Source organism: Trichosurus vulpecula, chromosome 6, assembly GCF_011100635.1.
Source record: "Trichosurus vulpecula isolate mTriVul1 chromosome 6, mTriVul1.pri, whole genome shotgun sequence".
Classification (NCBI taxonomy): domain Eukaryota; kingdom Metazoa; phylum Chordata; class Mammalia; order Diprotodontia; family Phalangeridae; genus Trichosurus; species Trichosurus vulpecula.
Window position 1 is genome coordinate 115,706,586 of NC_050578.1, and position 21,562 is coordinate 115,728,147.

General features: G+C 41.3%; 1 protein-coding gene across 1 annotated transcript in view; it reads left to right on the forward strand.

The window, feature by feature from the left end:
* The first annotated feature begins 660 nt into the window (after positions 1 to 660).
* The window catches only part of SETD7 (SET domain containing 7, histone lysine methyltransferase), a 69,329-nt gene continuing 48,427 nt past the window's right edge, over positions 661 to 21,562 (forward strand). The window contains exons 1-2 of the mRNA XM_036762790.1: positions 661 to 1,140; positions 16,164 to 16,293. Coding sequence (XP_036618685.1) covers positions 1,101 to 1,140; positions 16,164 to 16,293 — 170 coding nt within the window. The 5' untranslated portion in view covers positions 661 to 1,100. The remainder of the gene's footprint in view (positions 1,141 to 16,163; positions 16,294 to 21,562) is intronic.

A 21,562-nucleotide genomic window follows, 5' to 3' on the forward strand; every position in this document is an offset into this window, starting at 1 on the left:
GAAACCCCATTAGGAAACACTTTGTTTCAGTGTTTCACAAGGGTGCAGAAATGCTTTTAGGATTTGATGAAGGCCTGTGTTGCTATGGGAGGGGGGAGGTAGACGGAGAGGAAGGGCGGGGCTACCGTTGATCTGTTGAATTGGGTCTGAATTACAATCCCCTTGTGCCAGGACCCTAGAGGCCAGTCCTGATGCTGTCTCACAACGTGAACATCAGCGCCCTGGTGCAGACTCCTAGTGGCAAGCGCTTTGGAACTCGAAGAGGTGGGCACCGAGGAAAGGAGGAAATGAGGCTCCTGAGTAATGCTTCCTTTCTATCTCCTGCTCGGGGTTCACCCAGAAACTCTCCACACACACACACACACACACACACACACACACACACACACAAACACACCCTGTCCCGCACACGCTGCGTAGGGTGGCGTCCAGGGTCCATCTCCCTGAGACTGTAAGCTTTTTGAGGGCAGAAATTGCTTCTGACCTATTGCACTGTGAACTCCTGTTCAGCAAAAGAACGAGGCTGATGATGAAGGGCCAGGATTTGACTGGGAGATGAGGGGTAAGTAAGCGGGATGTGGAGCTGCCTCTCGCTGCGAAAGGGACCAGACTTCTGGGAAGGGACAGGGAGCTGTCAATCAGCGAGGGAGCGAGCGCACCAGCGCTGGGTGATGTCAGCGGATCAGCTGCTCGTTAACAAAGAAGGGGATATTTACAGGACAAAGTTGCAGCAGCCGCGAGGGCGGCTACAGCGCGACTCCCGGAGCTCGACAGCGGTCAGGGGAAAGTGGATGTAGAGGGCTGAGCTGGCCTCGGGGGAGCCCATAGCAGCAGAAGAAGCAAAAGACATTGGGAAAAAGGCTGGAGGGGGACGGCCGGCCAACTGCTCCTCCTCTTCCTCCTCCTCCTCCTCCTCCAAACTCGCTGGGCTGAACCCAAGCTCTCGCTGAGCAGCCGCGGCGGCCCCGGGCTCCCGGAGGAGCAGTAGGAAAAGGGGGAGAAGGGAAGAAGGGAAGCAGCAGCTGCTGCGCGGCCGCTCTCAATCCCCAGTCCGCGACCCCCAGCCCGGAGGACAGGGCTGGGCTGCGCTCTCCGCCGCCATGGATAGCGACGACGAGATGGTGGAGGAGGCGGTAGAAGGTATCAGTGTTTTTCCGGGGCTGGTGGGGGTGGGGGATCGGGCATGGGGTGGGAGGGACGAAGTGGGGAGCCCGGAGCCCCCAAGGCATCCAAGAGTTTTTCCCATCTCCACTTCCCCGCCACCAGCCCGGAGCTGAACTGGCCAGTTCCAACCAGAGCAGGTAGAAAGAGCGAACTGCGGCCGCCTCGCATTCGGGAGCCGGCACTGGGCACTGCCCTGTCCGGGACCCCAGACAGCCCACAGGCTGACAGAGAGGAGAATCGACAAGGGGCACCCCTCCTCTACCCTATAGCCTGGCTGGTCGGCAGCCTTCTCCTGCCTTGAGAGTTGCGAAACCTGCCACTGGCTGCCACCTCTCCCTCCTCCCCCCCCCCTTCCCTGTGATTTTTGGGAGGGGGAAGGGAGGCAGGAGTTAGCAGCCCTAGCGAGCGCCTCTTTGCCCAACCCCATCTGGGAAGCTGTTTTGCCTCGCACCTCGCCAGTGCTCGAGCCTGCCCCGTCCGGCTCTCGCTCCTGCTGAGCACCCCGAGGCTCTTGGGCTCCGCTATGATGCAAGATGTAGGAGCCGGCACGTGGCCGCCGCCGCCACCACCGCTCCCCCAGGAGAGACTCGGAAGCACTGCGGGGGAAGCAGCAGCAGCTGCTGGAGGAGTGGGAGGAGGGCAGCTGGGGCTTGGAGAAGCGCGGGGAAGCGCAGAGCAGGTCACCGCTGCCCAAGGTGGGGGGGAGGGGGCGAGCCGGGCCCAGGATCTCTTGTTTCACCTCACCTCACCTCTGCTTCATCCGGAACACCAACAAAACACAACTCAACCTGTCGGCCTCCCCTCCCAGCACTGAGCTATTGCCCCCTCTGGACACGTGCGCCGGACCCCGACCGCTACTGCTGCTACTGCAGCGGCTGCTGGGTGACAACTTTCTCAATTGCATACCTACGGTTGTCCGGGACATAACTGGCAGCTTCCCCCTCCCAAGCTCGATAGCGCTCTCGCTCTCTGGTCATTCAATTCCTTCCATTTGTTGGCTCCTCCCCACTCCTCTTTGCCATTAAAAAAAAATTCTTCAATTCAGTACTTTCTGATGGAAGCTTTTCGAACTTTTACAAGGTCTAGAATTAGCATCTAGTCTTTAAACGTCAGGATTTTACTCGGTCTGTTCGTATAAGCCACTCACACTTTGGGGAAATTATTTCACGGTATTTTTAAAGTATGCAATAAGAGGAAATAATTTTCATATGCTAGTGAAGTCTTTGGTGTCAATATAAATAATTCTAAGAACAAGTCAGAAGAGGGTTGGCGTTTAAGAACTAGATAATCCTTGGCTTTTTTTTCTTTTCTTTCTTTTTAAACTGCCATAGCTCACCAGAGACCTTTAGAAGAGATTAGATAGAACATTTAAAGTTTTCTAAAACTTACCCCAACCTGATCATAAAAATAATGTTGTATATTTGATTTGCCTTGTAACTTTCATACCTCTCAAGGAACATGTGGTTTTGTAAATGTCAGAACTTTTCCCAGAAACACTACAGATCTAAAGTCTTCACCATTCAGGTCCCACATGAGCAGTCCATATTGGTGTAGCACATTAAAAACTTGGGGAAATTGAGCCCAGAGAAATTGTTTTGCTGAAGGTCACCCTGATAACTGTAACAGAACCCACTTAAAACTTGGGTCTTCTGGTGTTCCTTTCATTACTACCCTATGGCTACCAATAAAAGCCAGTTCTGGGATCTGAGGACCCTATGCCACTAAAATTTTATACACCTGTGTACAATATGCATAGCACTTACGGATACATGTACATATGTGTACACATATTCACATTATAGTAACTGTAGTGACGAAATGGTGAGTTCTTCTACTACTGGAATTAAAATGTATATTATCTTATTTGTTAAAACAGCAAAATATCGCTTTAAATTAAGAGGCCTCATGTTTCAATATTAAAAAATAAAATTTTACGTTTCAAAGGCTAGTGTGACCTTAATTCTGAGGACTGAAATCCACTTTATGACATCTTCATCTCAGAAACTTGAGAAATGTAAAGCTATGTTGGGGTTAACTCCCTTCTTCCCCCAGCCCCTGCAAGATTCTGACCTTGGCTGTCTTCCTAATAGTCTAAAAATCAGCTTAAAGGTGGAGGTAGCGTTGTGTTGGTATTGCATACTAGAATAACTTAATCACAGAAGCTGGATGGGTCTTAGGCAAGTCTATACTGGTATATAGGACAGCTGGAAGCTTCTAGGTTTTAAACTGTCTGGGGATGGGTTAATTGTCTAGGTAATACTTGTACACATGTGTCTAGCGATATGTACATGTATCTGCTGTATATCAAGCAAGATAATTATTCAAAGTGCCTTGACAACCTTAAATGACCCTATATTACACCTACCCATGATATTAATTGGTCTTTTTGTTTTGTGTGCTTTGTTTCTGTACATTAAAACCTGTACGGGGCCATGACATTGACTAATATTCTCTTCCTATAGAAGAACAACTCCTGAGTAACTTTATGATTCCTGTATACCACCCTACCCTCTAAAATGAGATCTTCCATTCTCCAAAGACTCATTGCTAAATTCCCCCACCCTTTAGTTTTATGGGGTTGACTATACATTTGAAAATATTGGACAGTTGAGGTTAAGGTAACTTCTTTCTTTTTAATACTTGTATGGCTCAAGCATTGCATTTGGAATCCAAAAGACCTGGGTTCAAATTCCTATTTTATTGCTTACTACCTCTGTGAGCTTGGACAAGGTACTTACCCTCTCTGAGCCAAAGTTTCTTCATTTGCAAAATGAGGGATTGGCCTAGATGATTTAGCTCTACATCTCTGATCTTCCTATCACCTCTAAGTGTGGTTCTTGTCTATGCCCTGCCTTAGAGGGGCCACCTCTCAGCTGATGAATATATGCAATCGAGCAGCTAATGAAATAGCATTTCCCCCCTTCCTGTACAGATGCTAGCTTGATAGACTTTCTTATTGATGTGTCAAGCAGTTCTGCCTTTAGAATAGCTGGCCTGACATTTCTCTGTCTGTAATCTATTAATATGTGATTTTTTTCAACTGTCAGCATGTTTAAAAGGGTTACTGTGGATCATTTCTCATAGGAGAAATGGTTAAGATTTGTAGAGTAACAGCTAACACTCAACAATTAATGTATTTATCTTTTTTAAAAAATAGGAATTTGTTTCACAGTGGTGTTTTTTATCTTTTCCCAACTTGAGATAAAATGCCCTTTTTTGCTCTTGTACATTTATTTTCCCTCCATCACAAGGCAGTATCTTAGTTTCTAATTTGAGGAAGGATCTCTGGGTCATAGATTTAGAGTTAGTTACAAGAGGCCTTACAAATCCCTCATTTTGCACAGGAAGGACCAGAGAAACGATTTGTCCAAGGTCTTAAGTAGGAAGTGATAAAGCCAGGCCCTTCATCTCAAATCCAGTACTGCAGCACAGCTATTTCCCATGGGTAGGCAGTAGAGGGTGAACTTATGAGGACATTTGTTATGTTCATGGCTCTTTGGGGACCAAAGACTTAATACTAAAGGGGAATGGGTAAAGTCCTATGCATGGATTCAAGTACACTTTTGCCTCTGACACACGTCAGCTTTGTGATCCTTGGCTTCCTAATCTTTAAAATGAATATAATAATAGTTATTATTAATAATAGTACTTAACTCATAGGCCAGTTGAGATGCTTAAATAGGAGAATGTATATAAAAGACTTTGCAAAGCTTAAACAAAGCTTAATATAAATTTGAGCTTTTATTATACCTCTATAGTGGCTAATTTAAAATAGGGTCCAAGAAGGGTCAGAGTTTCATGCAATGACAGCTAGAATGGAACTTGGAGTTCATCTAGTCCCCACCCTAACCTCTCTTTATAGATGAGAAACAATGGTTCAGAGGTTACTTCTTGTTTGCTTAATGTTTCAATTTTTCTTCAATTACATATAAAAATTATTAATTTTTTAAAATTTTAATTTTTGAGTTCTAAATTCTTTCCTTCCTTCTTTCCCTCCCTTCCCGTGAGAAGGCAAGCAATTTGATTTGTGTTATACATGTGCAGTCATGCAAAACTTTTTTCAATTGTTTAATTTTTCCCCCTGTGGTTACCTCTTGTCTGAGGTCACACAGTTAATGTGTTGAAGTCAGGATTTAAATCCAGTATTCTGCCTCCCAACCTAGCATTTTTCTCCCATTGTATCATACACATAGTGTCATTTTTCTGTAATGAAGGTGAACTTGTAGTTATTCAGGGCCCATGGGAATGCAAAGTCTATTTATGCAACAAATAAATTATTGCACCTTGGTATTATACAGGGATCTATGGAGGGTACAGATAGAAACAAGAAACCATTTCTGTCCTCCAGAAGTTTATAAGATGGTAAAAGGTCCGAGGATCCTAGGATTCAGTCAGAGGGACCTTAGAGGTCATGTGGTTCAACCCCTCATTTTGTGTGTGAGGAGAATGAGGCCTGAAGAGCATCTTAGGATCACTGATTTATAGATGAAAGAAACATTAAAGGTCATCTCATTGAAACCCCACCCCCCAATTTTTCGGATTAGGAAACTAAGGAGACATAATTTGCTCAAGACCACACCGTAAGTAATGGAGATAAAATCTGAACTCATCCTTTGACCCCAAATCCCGTGCTCTTCATCTAAGTACCCCAAAGTTAACATGTGCTAAGTAATTCTGAAGCACTTATGAAGAAAAATGCTATTCACTTCCAGAGAGAGTCTGAGTGTAGATTGAAGCATAAATTTTTCACTTTATTTTTCTTGTTTTGTTTTGTTTTTGCAACATGGCTAATACAGAAATATGTTTTGTATGGTTTCACATATATAATTAATATCACATTTCTTGCCTTCTCAGTGGGTGGGGGAGAGGCAGGAGGGAGGGAGAGAATTGTTTAAAATAAAAAAAAAATTTTAAATGTTTTAAAATGTGCTAAGTATGAAAAGTACAAAAGAAGTTAAGAGGATGAAGAGATCACAGATAACCAGGACAATATATCAGGGAAGGCTTCACAGAGGAGGTGGCATTTGGTCTGACTCTTGATGCATGAACCAGAATTGGATGGGTGGGAGAAGGAATTCAAGGAAGTCAATAGTGTGATTAAGTATGGGAAAAAGGAAAAGTGAAAGACATGTTAATGACAAGTCACCCAGTTTGCTTGGAACCCGGGGCTGGGAGAAGTGAGTAGTATGAGATTACACTGGATAGGTAATGTGGGGTAAGATTGTGCTGGTATAATTCCAGGCCAAGTAATTTATTCTGCAGGCAATGGGGAATGGTTGAAAGCTTTTGAGCAAGGGAGAGTTGCGATCAGAGCTGTGCTTGAGAAAATTTAACATAGCAGCAGAATAGAGAGTAAATTAGAATGGGAATGCGGTGGAATCAGGGAGAACAGTAGTCAAATGAGATGTTTGTAAAAAGCACTTAGCACAGTGCCCAGCACATAGTAGGCACTCTGTGAATGCTCATTCCCTTCCTCCCTCAGAAGAACTTTGAAACACTTTTATGAACTAATGTACAGCCAAATAAGCAGAAACAGAAGGATTTACACAATGGCCACTGTAATTTAAAAGAACAGACCTAAGAACCAATTATGACTTTGGGGGGGGTGGTCTGTGGAGGGGGGAAGGCAGGGCTGACTCCAGCTCCGGAGCTCTAACTCACTGCACCACCTAGCTGTCCCTAATTATGACTTTTTTAAAACTGACAGTCAACTTGCCTAAAGGTGTGTATTGGGGATCGAGATGGGCTCTTAGCACTTATTCAACCAAGTGCCCTTGAAGAGTTTGGCCGTTGTTTTCTTTGATTAATTCAGTGTCTTTGGTTGAGTCTTATTAGGTGCTGAGCCCCAGGCCCAAAGCCCTATCTATTAGGTGCTAAGCTGATGTGGGCGTGAAGCCCTCAGGGTCCTAGGGGGAGGTGTTAAGACCAGGGCCAATAGTAAGAGCTTAAGTTCTAGTCACTCAGATGATGTTTGATGATGGCTAAAGAGTGCATAAAAAGGGAAGACAGAGTTATCTGCTTAAGGCTCTCACTCCTGGAGGCTTGGGACTCTGGGCAGCTGGCTGAACTCAGATGTTGATGGTTTTCTTGGTATTTGGTCTGTTGATGTTTGTAATTTGTATTTTGCTCTGAAGTTCAGGGTGCTGGCTTTTGCCCCTGCACTAAGTGAATGAATGATATTCGTTTGCTGGATTAAAGTAAGATTGTTAACCCCTTAATGTTGCTTTCCTTAGTAAAGCAGATCAAAAGAACCTGGGCTTGCAGCATTCTGTGAGCTGGTTGTTGTTGGTTTTACACCCCCACAGCAGCTGCTAGCCGGATTGTTACAATAAGGTGGTCAACTGTTGGTGCAGAATGAGGCACATGCTTTCAGACTTGGCCAATGTTTTCATTTATTTTGGCTGCCTATACTTGGTTGTTTACAAGGGAGGGAACCAGGGTCAATGGTGAGTCAATGGGAAGTGAGTCAATGGGAAGTGACAGTGAGGATTTTTTTAAAAAACATCAGTAAAATGTCTTTTAAAGTAAAATAAAATGAAGGGATTGAATCAGATCACTAAAAATATCCTTTCCAACTCAGTGACCCCATGAACATGAACCTCAAATAATGTTAGGAAGATTAAAGTAAAAAATAAACTGAACGTCCTTTGTAGTTATTTCGGATATTTATGATAACTAAATATAAAAGTCAAAAAGACAGTCACTCAATGTCGTTTTTAAAACAATATCGTTGTCATACATAATAGGTTTGCAGTTTCATGTACAATCATCTTTTTTTTCTATTCTACTATGTTATGGAAATGCTTGTTTTATTTCTTAAGTTTAGAAAAAGAAATTTTTGAAAAGAATCCTCTACCAGATTATAAACTCCTTGGGATGAAGGCTTTATTATTAATCTTTGTTAATAAGATGCCTACTTTTTCTTGCATGAAGTAGGTATTTAAAATTTATTGAATGGAATAACATATATGAGTGTATATGTATATACATATATCTATTATATATATATATATATATATATATATATATATATATATATATATATATATACACATACATGTGTATATTATATGCAGAGAGAGAGAGAAAGAAAATGTTGGTTGAAATGCCCAAGGATCTGTGATTTCATAGGTGTGGGAATTCCTTCCACCAACATAGATCATGACCCATCTATAATTTATCTACTAAGGTAGAAAATTGCCCAAGGCTCAGAGAGGTTACCTGATATGTCCATGACTCCACAGTAACTGAGTGTCAGACGTAGGATTTGAACTAAGATCTTCTCTGCTTCAAGTACACCATACATCCACTACATGACACTGCTTCATTGTATATCAAAACAATGACCGGAACAAAGCAGTAGCTAAGGTATATTAAGCTATATCTACGTTTGCCATCAGAGGACCTGTGTTCAAATCCCAACACTACTCCTCTGTGATCTTGAGCAAATAATTCCTTCTTTCTGAACTTTCTGAACATCTATAAAAGTGAGTACTTGATGCTGGTGATCTCTAAGCTCTTTCCTAACTCCAAATCCTATAAAACTTGGAAATAGTGAATCTGCAAACTAAGCTACATATTAAGAAACTAAAACTCAATGGCATGAATTTATGTTGTGTGACCTGGCCAAAGAGATCTTAAAAAGAAAAGGGTATGCTTCCTTTCCCTCCAATTAATGACTTTTATTTATCCTTTTTTGGATATAATTGTTGACGTCACTGTCACTTCCCACCACTTTCCCCATCACCAATAAATCTCTTCCTTGTTAGAGAGAAAAATGAGGAGTCTTCTGGGATAGAAAACTGATTGTGTTGTAAAGACCTGAGCTCTAGCGAGGAAAATGCAGCTCTATATGTTAAATCTCCTATCGCTGAGCGTGGGGTAGATCAGTCACAATGGCAGCTGTGATCACGGATCCAAGGGGAATTTCTGCTTCTCAGTGACACTCTCATAGGAACACGGGCTTCTGGCCATACTCTCATACCAAGTTTAATTCAGTCCAACAAATGATTCTACTGTGTGCCAGGCCCTCTGCTCAGCACTGTGGGAGGCAAGAAGGGGTAAAGAGAGGTCTAAACCAGGATTTTTGTAACCTTCAGTCTGGCATTCTCTCCATACCTTGTTAATCTTGTAACAAAGGTCTTTGCTATCCTCAAGCTTGCATTCTACTGGGTGGTGGCAACATGTTTACAAATGAGTCCAGTGCCAAGAAAATTGAGGAGGCTAAGAACAACCAATGAAGGTGGAAGATGCTATGGAACTGGGGAAGGCTACATAGAAACTATGGTATCTAAGGTGAACCTTGAAGGAAGACAAGGATTCTGAGTGTATAGTTGAGTTGAAGCCAACCAAGGGATCAGGAGCATCTCACCTGTAACTTAATAGAAGTTAATTTTTCAGTTGTGCCACAAATCATCATCTCTAGGACATAGTTCAGAGGCAGGATTAATGAATACTGCATCTTTTCCTTCCCTGATGTCTATAAATACCTCTGGCCTCAATGTAGGAGGATACAGTGGATTTTGTTTGTTGACAGTTCAGTTGAAATGCCTTATAAAAGCACTATAGTGACTCATTAGCTCACTTTATATTTTTACCCTGCCCCTCCTGGGCCAGCCGTGTGTCTTCTATAGTCTGGAGAACTATGATGGTAGTTGACTGCCTGGTGGATATTATATTACACGTTAAACGTTGATACAGAATCTTTTGGGGGAACGAAGGGTACTTTATAAGCTGAATACAATAGTCCCTCTGGATCATAGTACAATGGAAAGAGCATTAGATTTGGGCTCATAGCATCTGGGCTTCAATCCTGCCTCTGTCTTTTATTACTTGAGTGATCCTTGGGCGAGTGAGTTAACCTCTCTGGACTCAGTTTCCTTATTCGGGGGGTTTGGACTAACAAGTCCCTTCTGGCACATACTCCTTTCTCCTGTGATCCTATGAGTTGGCAAAGTGTTACACCAAACTCTTGATCCATCCTCATTTCACACGTGGGTCAATCCAGGGGTCTAGAAGCAGGCTGAGGGTTTTATGAGAAGGAATAAGGTCTCTAGTGAGTGAATCTGATTGAGTTCTCAGAAATCTCAATAGGGAATGAATGACCTGAGAAGATGGGGGGCTTTGTGGGCTCTGACTGTGGCCTAGAGATTGTTAATTCAATCCCCTGGTTTTACAGATGAAGAAACTGAGGCCTGAAGAGTAACAGCAACTTCCCATGGTCACATAGCTAGTTAAGAGCAGAGTTGGAATCAAAATCCAGATTTGACTTCTCAGGTGCTACCCTAGGCTAAAGCAAGCCTTCACCTCACCTACCTCAGGAAGACAGTGGAATGCCTTTTGCATTAATCTCAACTTAAATCATGAAACTGGTCCCTTAAGGGTTCATCATATGTCTCTTTCAATGTTCCTTACTCAAGTGCCTGGATTTTGTTTGCGAGGTAATGCTTTTTGTTTTTCTTCGATGATTGTGATAGAAATACTTTGACCAAGGAAGGAAAATTTTTCATTGAAATTCCCCTAATCGCTTCCTCTCTTCCACCCCACCCCCAATCTTTCACTAAAATCTTTCCACTGACAGTTGTTCATTTTTAACAAAACCTTAACTTGTTACCTGAATGGCGGGTACTGTTTTCTACAAGAGATTCATTTTCAAGCTGAATAATTAGATGCTGTAATGGAAAAATCAAAATTGAGACTTCTATTTTTACACTTCAAATTAGAAGTAGGAAGCACTAAATCCATAGGGCTGTTGTTAGCTCCCAGATGCCTTTCACTGCTCATGTCATGCTCTACAGCATTACAGGAAGTGGGAGGGGCAGGGGTGTGTGTGTGTGTCCACATTCACTTGTGACTTTTTGTATTTCTGCAAGAAGAAAAAGAAAGCTCATTTTGGTTGAGCCCCAAGAAGGCAATTGACGTCGTTACTCTGGGAAAGCCATTTATCCAGAGGACGTTGCATATGACGGAAGAATCACCTAATGCTCACTGTCCTGGGCAGTCAGATGTAGTTGTGCAATAGGAAAACAACCACAGCCCAATTCTCTCCTGGCTCCTGCATCTCTTTGGCCCCAGTGGGAAAGACTCATATGTGAGAGGAGTAAAACCAGGTCTTTCATAAGCTACTAAAGTAACAACGTTCACCAGCATCTCTTCTGCATGACCAAACTTTTAAATGTAGCAATAGGAGCTTGTTTACTTATTTGTATATATGTTTAAGTAATAGAAGTAACAGGTTTTGTTATGTTCTTTGAAAAAAATAATCATAAAAATCCCGATTCCTAAAGAACATTGTTTTTATTTCTTTAGAAAAATGCATTTGAAAAAAAAATTTTTAAAGAAAAATGAATTTGTATTTTGAATAGTATTTTTAAAAATTATAGAAAGTAAAAACATCATTCTTATTAGTACCTTCTTTTCAGTCTCTTCTTTGGGGTGTTATGTGATATCTGAGGTCTACATCTTAGCTTTTCTGTTAGAAATCATGTTCAACAGTGCATAGGTGTTTCAGTCCAAGAATGATTTCAGCGGGCCCTATATAAGTTGGTCTACCTATCCCACCCATTTCTACTTGTTTCATCCAAAAAAAACTCCAACCCATTCATTCTTTCAACTAATATTATAAAGAAACACTAAAGAGATTTTTGTTCATTATCAATAAAAGCTGAGGGAAGCAGTATGGTGTACTAGAGATAAAAAAGATGTGGATTCATGTTCCACCTCTAAAACACGAAGAGTTTGTGACCCTTGGAAAATCACTTCACCTCATGATAATAATTATAATAATAATAGCATATATATATATTACTTTAAAGTTTACAAAGCACTTTATGTATTATATCATTTAAACTTCACATCCACTCTGAGGTAGTGTATCAGTAAGACAAGATTCACAATATCAGTGCTGACCATGAATATGCCTATATAGTTTAGAATGGCAAAATATAAGAGTCTCTCTGTATGGGAGGCAGAAGAAGTAAAGCATTTATTCAGAAAGTCCACTTCAATTTAACACCAAGGAAATTAAAACACAGTATCACAGCAAGGAGCCAAGCTATTCTGTAACCTTCCCCTCTGCTGGGGCCTTCCCAAAAACACTCACTCACAAATCCTAACTGTCTGCTGGCCTGCGTTCTGAGAGCTTGAAGTTCTCTCTCTTTCCGTCTCTTCCAGTTCTGTCTTCTCTGGCAGTTCTGTCTTCTTCAAAGTACTCTCTACTCTGAGCTTAATGGCTACCCTCAGGGTTTGTGTGTATATGTGTGTGTGTGTGTATATATATATATATATATATATATATGTATATATATATATATATATATATATATATATGTACACACACACACACACACACACACACACACCCTTCTTAGGGCCTGAGGGCTTCATACCTAATCAGCAAAAGGGTGTGAGCCTGGGGCTTAATACCTATTTAGCAAAAGGGTGTGGGCCTGGGGCTTTGTACCTATTCAGAAAGAAGAGTATGGGCCTTCCTAGGAACAAGCCTCCCTTAATCAAGCTTCCCTTAACTAGGTCCACCTGAGGCCTATTAAATGGGGGTGGGGGTGGGGAGATCTTCAATCATATTAAAACCATAGGTAGGTCCTATTTTTATCTCTTCTTCACAAATGAGAAACCTGAAGCGCAGAGATTTAAGTGTCATGACCAGAGTCATGCAGTTGATAGATATATGAGGGTAACATTCAAGCTGAGGTTATCCTGACTCCAATTCCTCTGCATCCACTTCCCTACCTAGGGCCCACTGAAAACTCTGTAAGACTATAAGTTTTAGAGAAGAGGCTGATCTGCATTAGGCTAGAGAAAGTTCCTCACTGGGGCCCCTATGCCAATGAAATAGTAGGTTTAATTTTAATCGGTAAAAAAAAAAAAACCAACTAATAACATAGACATTGATAAGCAATAATATACAATATTATTTAAACTTGTATCTAGGTGACCAAGTGGATAGATAGTGGCCTGGAATCAGGAAGACCTGAGTTCAAATTTGGCTTTAGACACAAGTCACTTAACCCTGTTTGCCTCAGTTTCCTCATCTGTAAAATGAGCTCATGGTGGAAATGGCAATCCACTTCACTATCTTTCCCAAGAAAACCCCAAATGGGATCACAGAGTTGGACGTGACTGAACAACAACAAATTAATACTACGAGATACTAATAGTGTAAGATGTCGATAGACTTCTTGGAGACTCTTTATAGATTTCCAGTAGTCTAAAACCTCACTCTGACAATGTCTAATGCTGTTTCAGACCAGAACATGATCATTACTGTAGCTGTTTGGGCACAGTTACTCAAAATAAAAGCATATGAGGCATTGATGACCCTTTGCAATAGCAATAGACTCCAGTGGGGACCGGGGTAGGGAGAGAATAAGCATTTATATGACACTTACTGTATGTCAAGCGCTGTGCTAATGCTTTTGACAAATATAATCTCACTTAATCCTTAAACAGCCCAGCAAGATAAGTGATATTATTGTATGTGTTTTATAGTTGAGGCAAATAAAGATTAAGTGACTTAGCCCAGGGTCACATACATAATAAGTGTCTGAGACTGGATTTGAACTCAAGTCTTGCAAACTCCAGGCCCAGAATTCTATCCGTTGTGTCACTGAAATGCTACGTATGACTTCCAAAGATGGAGATGACAACCTATCCTTGTCTCCCCATTCTGTCATTTTATCAACAAGTATTTACTAAGAACCTACCATGTTCCAGGCACTGGGGGCAAAAATGAAACAGTCCTGGTTCTCAAGGAACTTTCTTTAAAAAAAAAAAAAGCAACTTAAAAAAAAATTAATTTAGTTTTAGTTTTCAACTTTTACTTCCATAAGAATTTTAGTTCTAAATTTTCTCCCCCTCCCCAAGATGGTGTACAATCTGACATAGGCTCTGCATATACATTCATATTAAACATATTTTCACATTAGTCATGTTGTAAAGAGGAATTAGAACCAATGGAGGAACCATGATAAAGAAGAAACAAAACAAAAGAGCAAATAGTATGCTTCAATCGGCATTCAGACTCCATAGTTCTTTTTCTAGATATGGATAGCATTTTCCACTGTGAGCCTTTTGGAGTTGTCTCAGATCCTTGCATTGCTGAGAAGAGCTAAGTCTATCAAAGTTGGACAGTGCACAATGGTTCTGTTGCTATATACAATGTTCTCCTGGTTCAGCTCACTTCACTCAGCATTAGTTCATGTAAGTCCTTTCAAGGAACTTTCTTTAAGAGAAAAACCGCATGACAATTATCGGTATCTACAAAATATGTACGAATATACCAAAGACAGCGCGGCATTGTGGATGGGGCTATGGCCTCAGTAAGAGTTTGAATCTTGGCTCTGATGCATCCTAGTGATCAGACCAGGATGTAGTCTTGAGCAAATATCTCAGGAAACTGTAACACTGCAAGCTGCAAAGAAGCTGCCAACCTGTTCTGATAGAGCATCCTTACCATGTATTCTGTTGTTAGCATCCTTACCATGTATTCTGTCTAACAACGAAATCACAACTCAAGGCAAGAAATGAAAAATATGAAGTAAATTGGAGGGGAAAAAGGTGGTAGTTACTGGAAGAATAAGGAAAGTTCTTATACCCAGGTGAACTTTGAAGGAAGCTAGGAATTCTAAGAGACCGAAGTGAGAAGGGATTGTATATCAGGCATAGAGGACAGTCTGGACAAAGAGATGAGGACAGGAGCCCATCTGGCTGGACTGATGAATGTATAGAGTAGAATATAATCAGCATGGAGCCAGTTTGTGAAGGGCCTTAAGTGCCAGAGAGGGGCATTTGGTTTTGATTCTAAATGTAATATGGAACTATTAGTGTTTATGAAGCTGCATGTCTGATTTTTTGTGACCGCATTTGGGGTTTTCTTGGAAAAGATATTGGAGTGGAGCCGTTTCCTTCTCCAGCTCATTGTACAGATGAGGAAACTCAGGCAAACAGGTGACTTGCCCAAGGTCACACACTTATTAGCTAATGAGTTTTTAAGGCCAGATTTGAACTCAGGAAGACGAGTTTTCTGACTCCAGATCCAGCATTCTATCCACTGCACCACCTAGCTGCCCCAATCTATCAACATTCATAATGTAAAAACAAAGCACATTAATAAAACTTTTTTTAAAATCTGCATAGTGGAGGGGAACATCAACACTGCGGAGATATCAGAACCATTTCAATATTTAGTTGTTCATGTTATAATAACATGAGTTTGGGGGATTATAATTCCAGCAACATCTTCTCAGCGTTGTTGTATCAAATGAGAGCATGTAATGTAATGAGCTTTGTAAACCTTAAAGGATTATGTAAATATAAGCTGTTATTATGATACTAAATGGATGAATGGAAAGAATTGAATGATAACATGTCTGGCCACATACTAAAGAACTGTGCCTTCTGTCCTTAACACAAAGATGAAAGGTTGGTCACTTGTTAGGTAATTGACGAGTTGTAGAACGCCGGGATCTCCAGCTAAAGAGGAACTTCTTTTCTATTCTATATTCTCATAACAAAAATAACAAAAACTTCTAACCTTTGTGCCCCTTTAAAGCAAATTGTTTCCCTAATGTGTATAAGTCTACTGAGCACCTGTAAGTTTTAAAAAGCCTCTTTGGAGAATGTACTCCCAGGTGAGTGGAGTACCTTCCAAGAAGCCCTCCTTTTGGTAGTACAGAAAGTTACAGACACCAACAGACGTGTTTGCCTGGTTTGTTTGTACTGTTTTCCTTTGTTACAAGAAAGGGTTTATGGGATCGGCGGGAGGGAGGGAAAGAAAGAAGCATTATATCCCATAATGATTGTGATGTGTTTTTTTTTTTAAAAAAGGCAAAATAAAATTATTTTTAAAAAATACCTCTTGGGATGGATAGTCATATGTCTGACCTCAGGGCACCTTGTTAAGTTTTAGTCACATTACTCATTTGTTAATGGTTGGAGCAATCCCAGTTTTATGGATTCCTTTGCTTTTCAATTTTTCCAAGGGCATCTGGATGATGATGGGTTACCACATGGCCTCTGCACAGTCACCTACTCCTCCACAGACAGATTCGAGGGGCACTTTGTCCATGGAGAAAAGAATGGACGGGGAAAGTTTTTCTTCTTTGATGGAAGGTAGCATTTGACAATTTGTGTTCATGCATCTTTTTTTTGGAGAATTTGTCTCCGTGTTGATTTTGATGTTGGTCTCATAACTGATTTCCCCTCACCCTAATTTGTACCTCCAGTTAAGGGATCTCTCTTTTTTTCTTATCATTTCGCTTTGCTTACCTTTACTGCATGAGGGGATAGTGAGCAAGCAGCTTCTTATTCCTTGTGAATGTGGGTGATGGTGTGAATGACAGGGAGAACTCTATTCGCAATAAGCAAGAGGAAGCTACTTTGACCCTGCCTCATAGAAGGAGGTGACCAGTCTCCTACAACACATAAGTTTTGAGAGAAATTATTATTTTTCATGTTAATAGCCGATTGTTAAAATTGAGGAGACCTCAGCTTTTTTTCCCTGTCCTATTTCCTCGCCCAATCTCTTGAGGACAGAGCTAATGGAAGATAGGATTAACATTCTCCACATTCTTGGTATTGCTACTCCACCCAACTAGCTCAGGCTTGGATGGGGGATATAAATTCTCTCAGTAGATTGCCCAAGGCTGGGGATAATTTAGAAGTAAAAGACATAATCACAGTTCATTAGAATAGGTCCAGCCCCTCATTGTAATATTCATTCTCTCATTAATTGTTAACCAATCAGAGTTGATTGCCACCCTCTGGAACACCCCTCTTCCCAGGGCATATAAACCGGAAGCCTGCCACCGTGATTGTCTTTGGTATTCAAGAGTACTACTGACCTTTTATTTAAAATGCTAGCATTATTAATAAAATAACTAATTACCCAGAAATTATGTTTCTTGAACTTTTTAAACATCACAATTAGAACTTCAAGGAATTGTGCCCATGGCTTTTCCCTGTAGTCAGAGAGACTGAGAATTAGGGGTTAATACTTAAATGGGTTGGGCCAGCTAGGTGGTGCAGAGGATAGAGCGTCCGGCCCTGGAGTCAGGAGGACCTGAGTTCAAATGTGACTTCAGACACTGGACTCTTACTAGTTGTGTGACCCTGGGTAAGTCATTTAACTCTGATTGCCTTGCCAAAGAAAATACTTAAATGAGTTAAACTAGTGTTAGTTATAGGACACAGCATAGCTTATAAGTCTTAAGTTTGGGGGAGGAGGGCAACCTCCTAAACTTTGATCCATTCTAAAAGAATAAGGTAGAGAAAATCCTAGGGCTCTTAGCCAGAGATAAAGTCTCTATTTGTGGATGACAGGGACTGGATACCTGTCATTTAGTATCAGTAAACTAAAATTCTTTTGCTACAGACACAGCGGGGCTGCCATGGACTGCTGTGCGCACAGTATTCTGTAATATTCATTCAATCACTTGAGAAATATAAACAGGTTGATTTCAAAGAAGTTTTTTCTTGTGCATGGGATCCTTAATTATTCATGGAGATGGTAAGAGGTTAAAAGAGCATACATAATCAAAATCTATCTCTAAGTTATAACTTTATAAACACATTGCCTCTAATCTGTCCTTCTAACCCTCTCCCCCTCTGAGGCTTTTTATGATTCCAATCAGGTAGATTCAACAGACATTTATTAAGCACCTACTAATTTGAAGATACTTGGGAAGAAGACAAAAAAATCAAAATTCTTTCTGTCCTCGAGAAGCTTATATTCTTTTAGGGAGACTGTAACATGTAGAGAAGTAAGCAAATATCAATTAGGCACAGAGTAATTTCAAGAAGGAGAGCTACAAACAAAGAGCAAAGCAGCTGGTTTTCATTTTTGTTCCATTCTTTACCCTTGAAGAATTTTCCCTGGCAGAGATGCTGAAGAGCAGGGACGTAATCGCCAGGCAATAACGTGGAGAGGGAGAAAGCAAAGACCCTGATTGATCCTTCAACAAATAGTTTCACATCGATTTCTATGGATGGTCTTGATTGGGCTGGGCTCCCTCTTGACTTCCCAAATTGTTGGGCTTATCATGGAAACATCAGCTCTTTCTTGAAGAATAAAGGTTAAATTTCACCTAGTGAGTCCTCTGCAGGATGGGATAGTATTTTGAATAAGCCAGTGCCCTCTTGTCCAAAATAGCAAGATATTTTAGATGAAAGAAAGGGAAAAAAGAAGCTGTAAACTGGCTAAGGACCCATCCAGGGGGGTTGTTCCCCCGACCGCAACACGGCTGTCCCTTAATGGCAATTAGATAGAGAAATTGGAAGACAAAAGGAAGTCTTGTTTCTTGTAGCAAGTGGTAGTAATGTTTCAGGAGGGAGGGAGGGCAAGAAGGAGGATCACTCCAGTGAAAAGCAGGGCAGCTCAGTTTCATTTTCTTGCTCCTCACTAGATTTTTAGAGACAAACTACCTGGGTGAGTCCAAGGAAACTGTATTTTTTTTTTCTTACTAAATATAACTTTAACTTGAACCAAGTACTTTCTCTTCCTCTTCCTTCCCACATTAGACAACGTGGACAACAGCACATTTCCCATTTGCCACCAAATATGCCCTTGGGCTTACTGGCCACATGCTCAAAAACTGTGAGTAGGTCCTGAGCAGAACTTGTGGAACCTTGTTCAGTCATTTCAGTCATGAATGACTCTTCGGTGACTCCAATTGAGATTTTCTTGGCAAAGATACTGGAGGGGTTTGCCATTTCCTTCTCCAGCTCATTTTACAGATGAGGAAACTGAGGCAAACAGGGTTAAATGACTTGCCCAGAGTCACACAGTATCTAAAACCAGATTTGAACTCGGGTCTTCTTGACTCCAGGCCCAGGGGAGAGAGAGAGAACGAGGGTGAAAAACAGAGACAGAGACAAAAACAGAGCCACACACACAGATACTCAGAGAAAGAGAAAGAGAAAGAAAAATTAGTGGACATAGCATGGATGAAGATCCAGCAGAGAAGACTGAGGATTGCTCAGACAGGAGAACTAAGAAAGAGCAGTGTCAGAGACACACAAACAGGAGAGATAATTCAGGAAGAGAAGGTAACCCACATTGACAAATACTGCAGCCAGGTCAAGAAGGTTGAGAAAAGGACTAGATTTGATAAGGAAGAGATCGTTGGTAATCTTGGAACTCTCTCACTTAAATGAGAACATAATCCAGAGGATGTTTATGTTTTTTTTAGGGAGTTTAGCCTAGAAGGAGAGAAAAGACAGGGTTATAGTAGATGGGTTTTATTGACTCTAGTGAGGGTTGATGGGGGAGACCAGGAGTGTTTTTTGTAGGTTACCAAAAAGGACCCAAATAGAGATGTACTAATATTTTTTTGAGGGGGGAAGGCAGGGCAATTGGGGTTAAGTGACTTGCCCAAGGTCACACAACTAGTAAGTGTGTCAAGTGTCTGAGGTCAGATTTGAACTCAGGGCCTCCCGACTCCAGGACCCATGCGCTACTCACTTTGCCACCTAGCTGCCCCAACTAATATTGAAGATTAGAGAGTGAGGAAAAAACACCACACATCCAGGGTTAAGGAATGTAGTGGTCGCTACGTGCTAGGTGTACCCAGAGTCAGAAATAGGGCAAGGCAACTAGGTTTTTGTTCCTGGGTGCCAAAATGGGAAGGAACTTCTTCCTTACAGTGGTCCGTCAGGCTATATATATTAAGACCCTCTTCTGTCCTTGCCCTATGCATTATCACTACTTGTTATATGCTCAGGTCTTACCCCTCTCTCCGTTGCCTTAACCCATCTGAATTCTCCAGGGCATGATCCACTCCCTTGCCTGATGCCACTATGTCAAATTGGGTGGGCTAAATGATTTCCTCAACTGAATTTTCTTTGTATACCAGAATACCTAATTATAAGCCTGTGTAGCCAAGTTCTGAGAATTCACACCAAAGTACTGGCCATAGTTATTATGGAGTGCAAGCTGGAAGGTCTCTGATTATTTACCTCTCGTGTAGTCATAGACCCTCCTACAGAATCAGAGAGTTAGAATGGATGTCAAGAGATTGTATGTCCTAAGTTAGGACTAATGGCCAATGACCTTAAAATGAGGAAAGAAAAAATAAGACCAATATTCTTGTGCTTGAAGGATTCAACTACAAAAGACAGCCCTGAAAGGGTCATTATCATCTTTAGGTCATTGATTTTGAGCTGGAAGAGACCTTAGTGAACAACTAAACCCACACCTTCATTTTACAGATGAGAAAGTTTGGGCCCAGAGAGGCCCAAGGTCAGACATCTAGTAAGTCGTTAGCCTCGGTCTTCTGATGACATTTCCAAGTGTTCTTTCATCTCTAACATGTAGCCTGCCAGTTTATGAAGTTTCTGCTAAACAGATTCTTTGTAGGAATTATTAACCAGGCAGATCTCATCAGGAAGGGGAGTTTAGTTGGGGAATTATGAAGGCCAGAGGAGAAGGTTAGATTAGAAGATATTATATTCCTTCCAGGTCTAAAATGCCACAAATCTTTTCATCACATTAAGAAAAGAGAACTTAAGCTGACTCTGCAATAAACAAGGATTTACTTAGATTTGGTCCAAAGTGTGTGTATCTTCCCCTGCCCCACTCCATTGTTGGGAGCTAACAGGGAGTCTCAGACCTGTATCAGGTAGTCACTTACCTTGGAACTTATCCCAGCAGACGGTACCACCTGAAAACAACTCCTCAAATGGTTTAGCTAAATATGAGGATGGAAGAGACTAGATTAATAAAAGGACCTGGGGCCCTTAGGGTTACTGTCCAAACTTTGAGGGTTTATGTCAGAAAGACTATCATGCCTTCCTCTAACATGGTTGGCTGCCTTATGCTCCCCTTCACTAGGTGTCTCACGTGGTAGAAGACTTTAAAGCAGGGATTCTTAAACTGGAATCTGGGAACTTTTTTAAAAAATTTGATAACTGTATTCCAATACAGTTGAATTCCTTTTGGCACAACGACTACCTGGGGTACCTCCATCATAGGTGATCAGTGTAGGTGCCAAAGTCCTGTTACACTTTGTAATATTATGTATTTTATTCTATGCGTTTAAAAACATTCTTCTGAAAAGGGGTCCGTAGGCTTCAACAGACTACCAGAGGGGTCCAGGATAAACAAAAAGGTTATGAACCTCTCCCTAGGGGAGGTTGGATGTCCACATGTTGGGGATATGTCACAATAGGATATTGCTAAGACTAGGTGGCCCCCAAGGACCCTTCTACTAAGATTCTGGGATTTTATGAAAGTCAGGATAAGGATCTAAATTACCTTGGGGCTTTGATCTAAAAATCTTACCTCAATAAGACAGAAACAAGCACTTTGAAATGAAGGTAAAAAAACAAAATAAAACAACAGTTTGAGATTAGTCTGTGCTGCTGAGTGCCAAAACATTAGTTT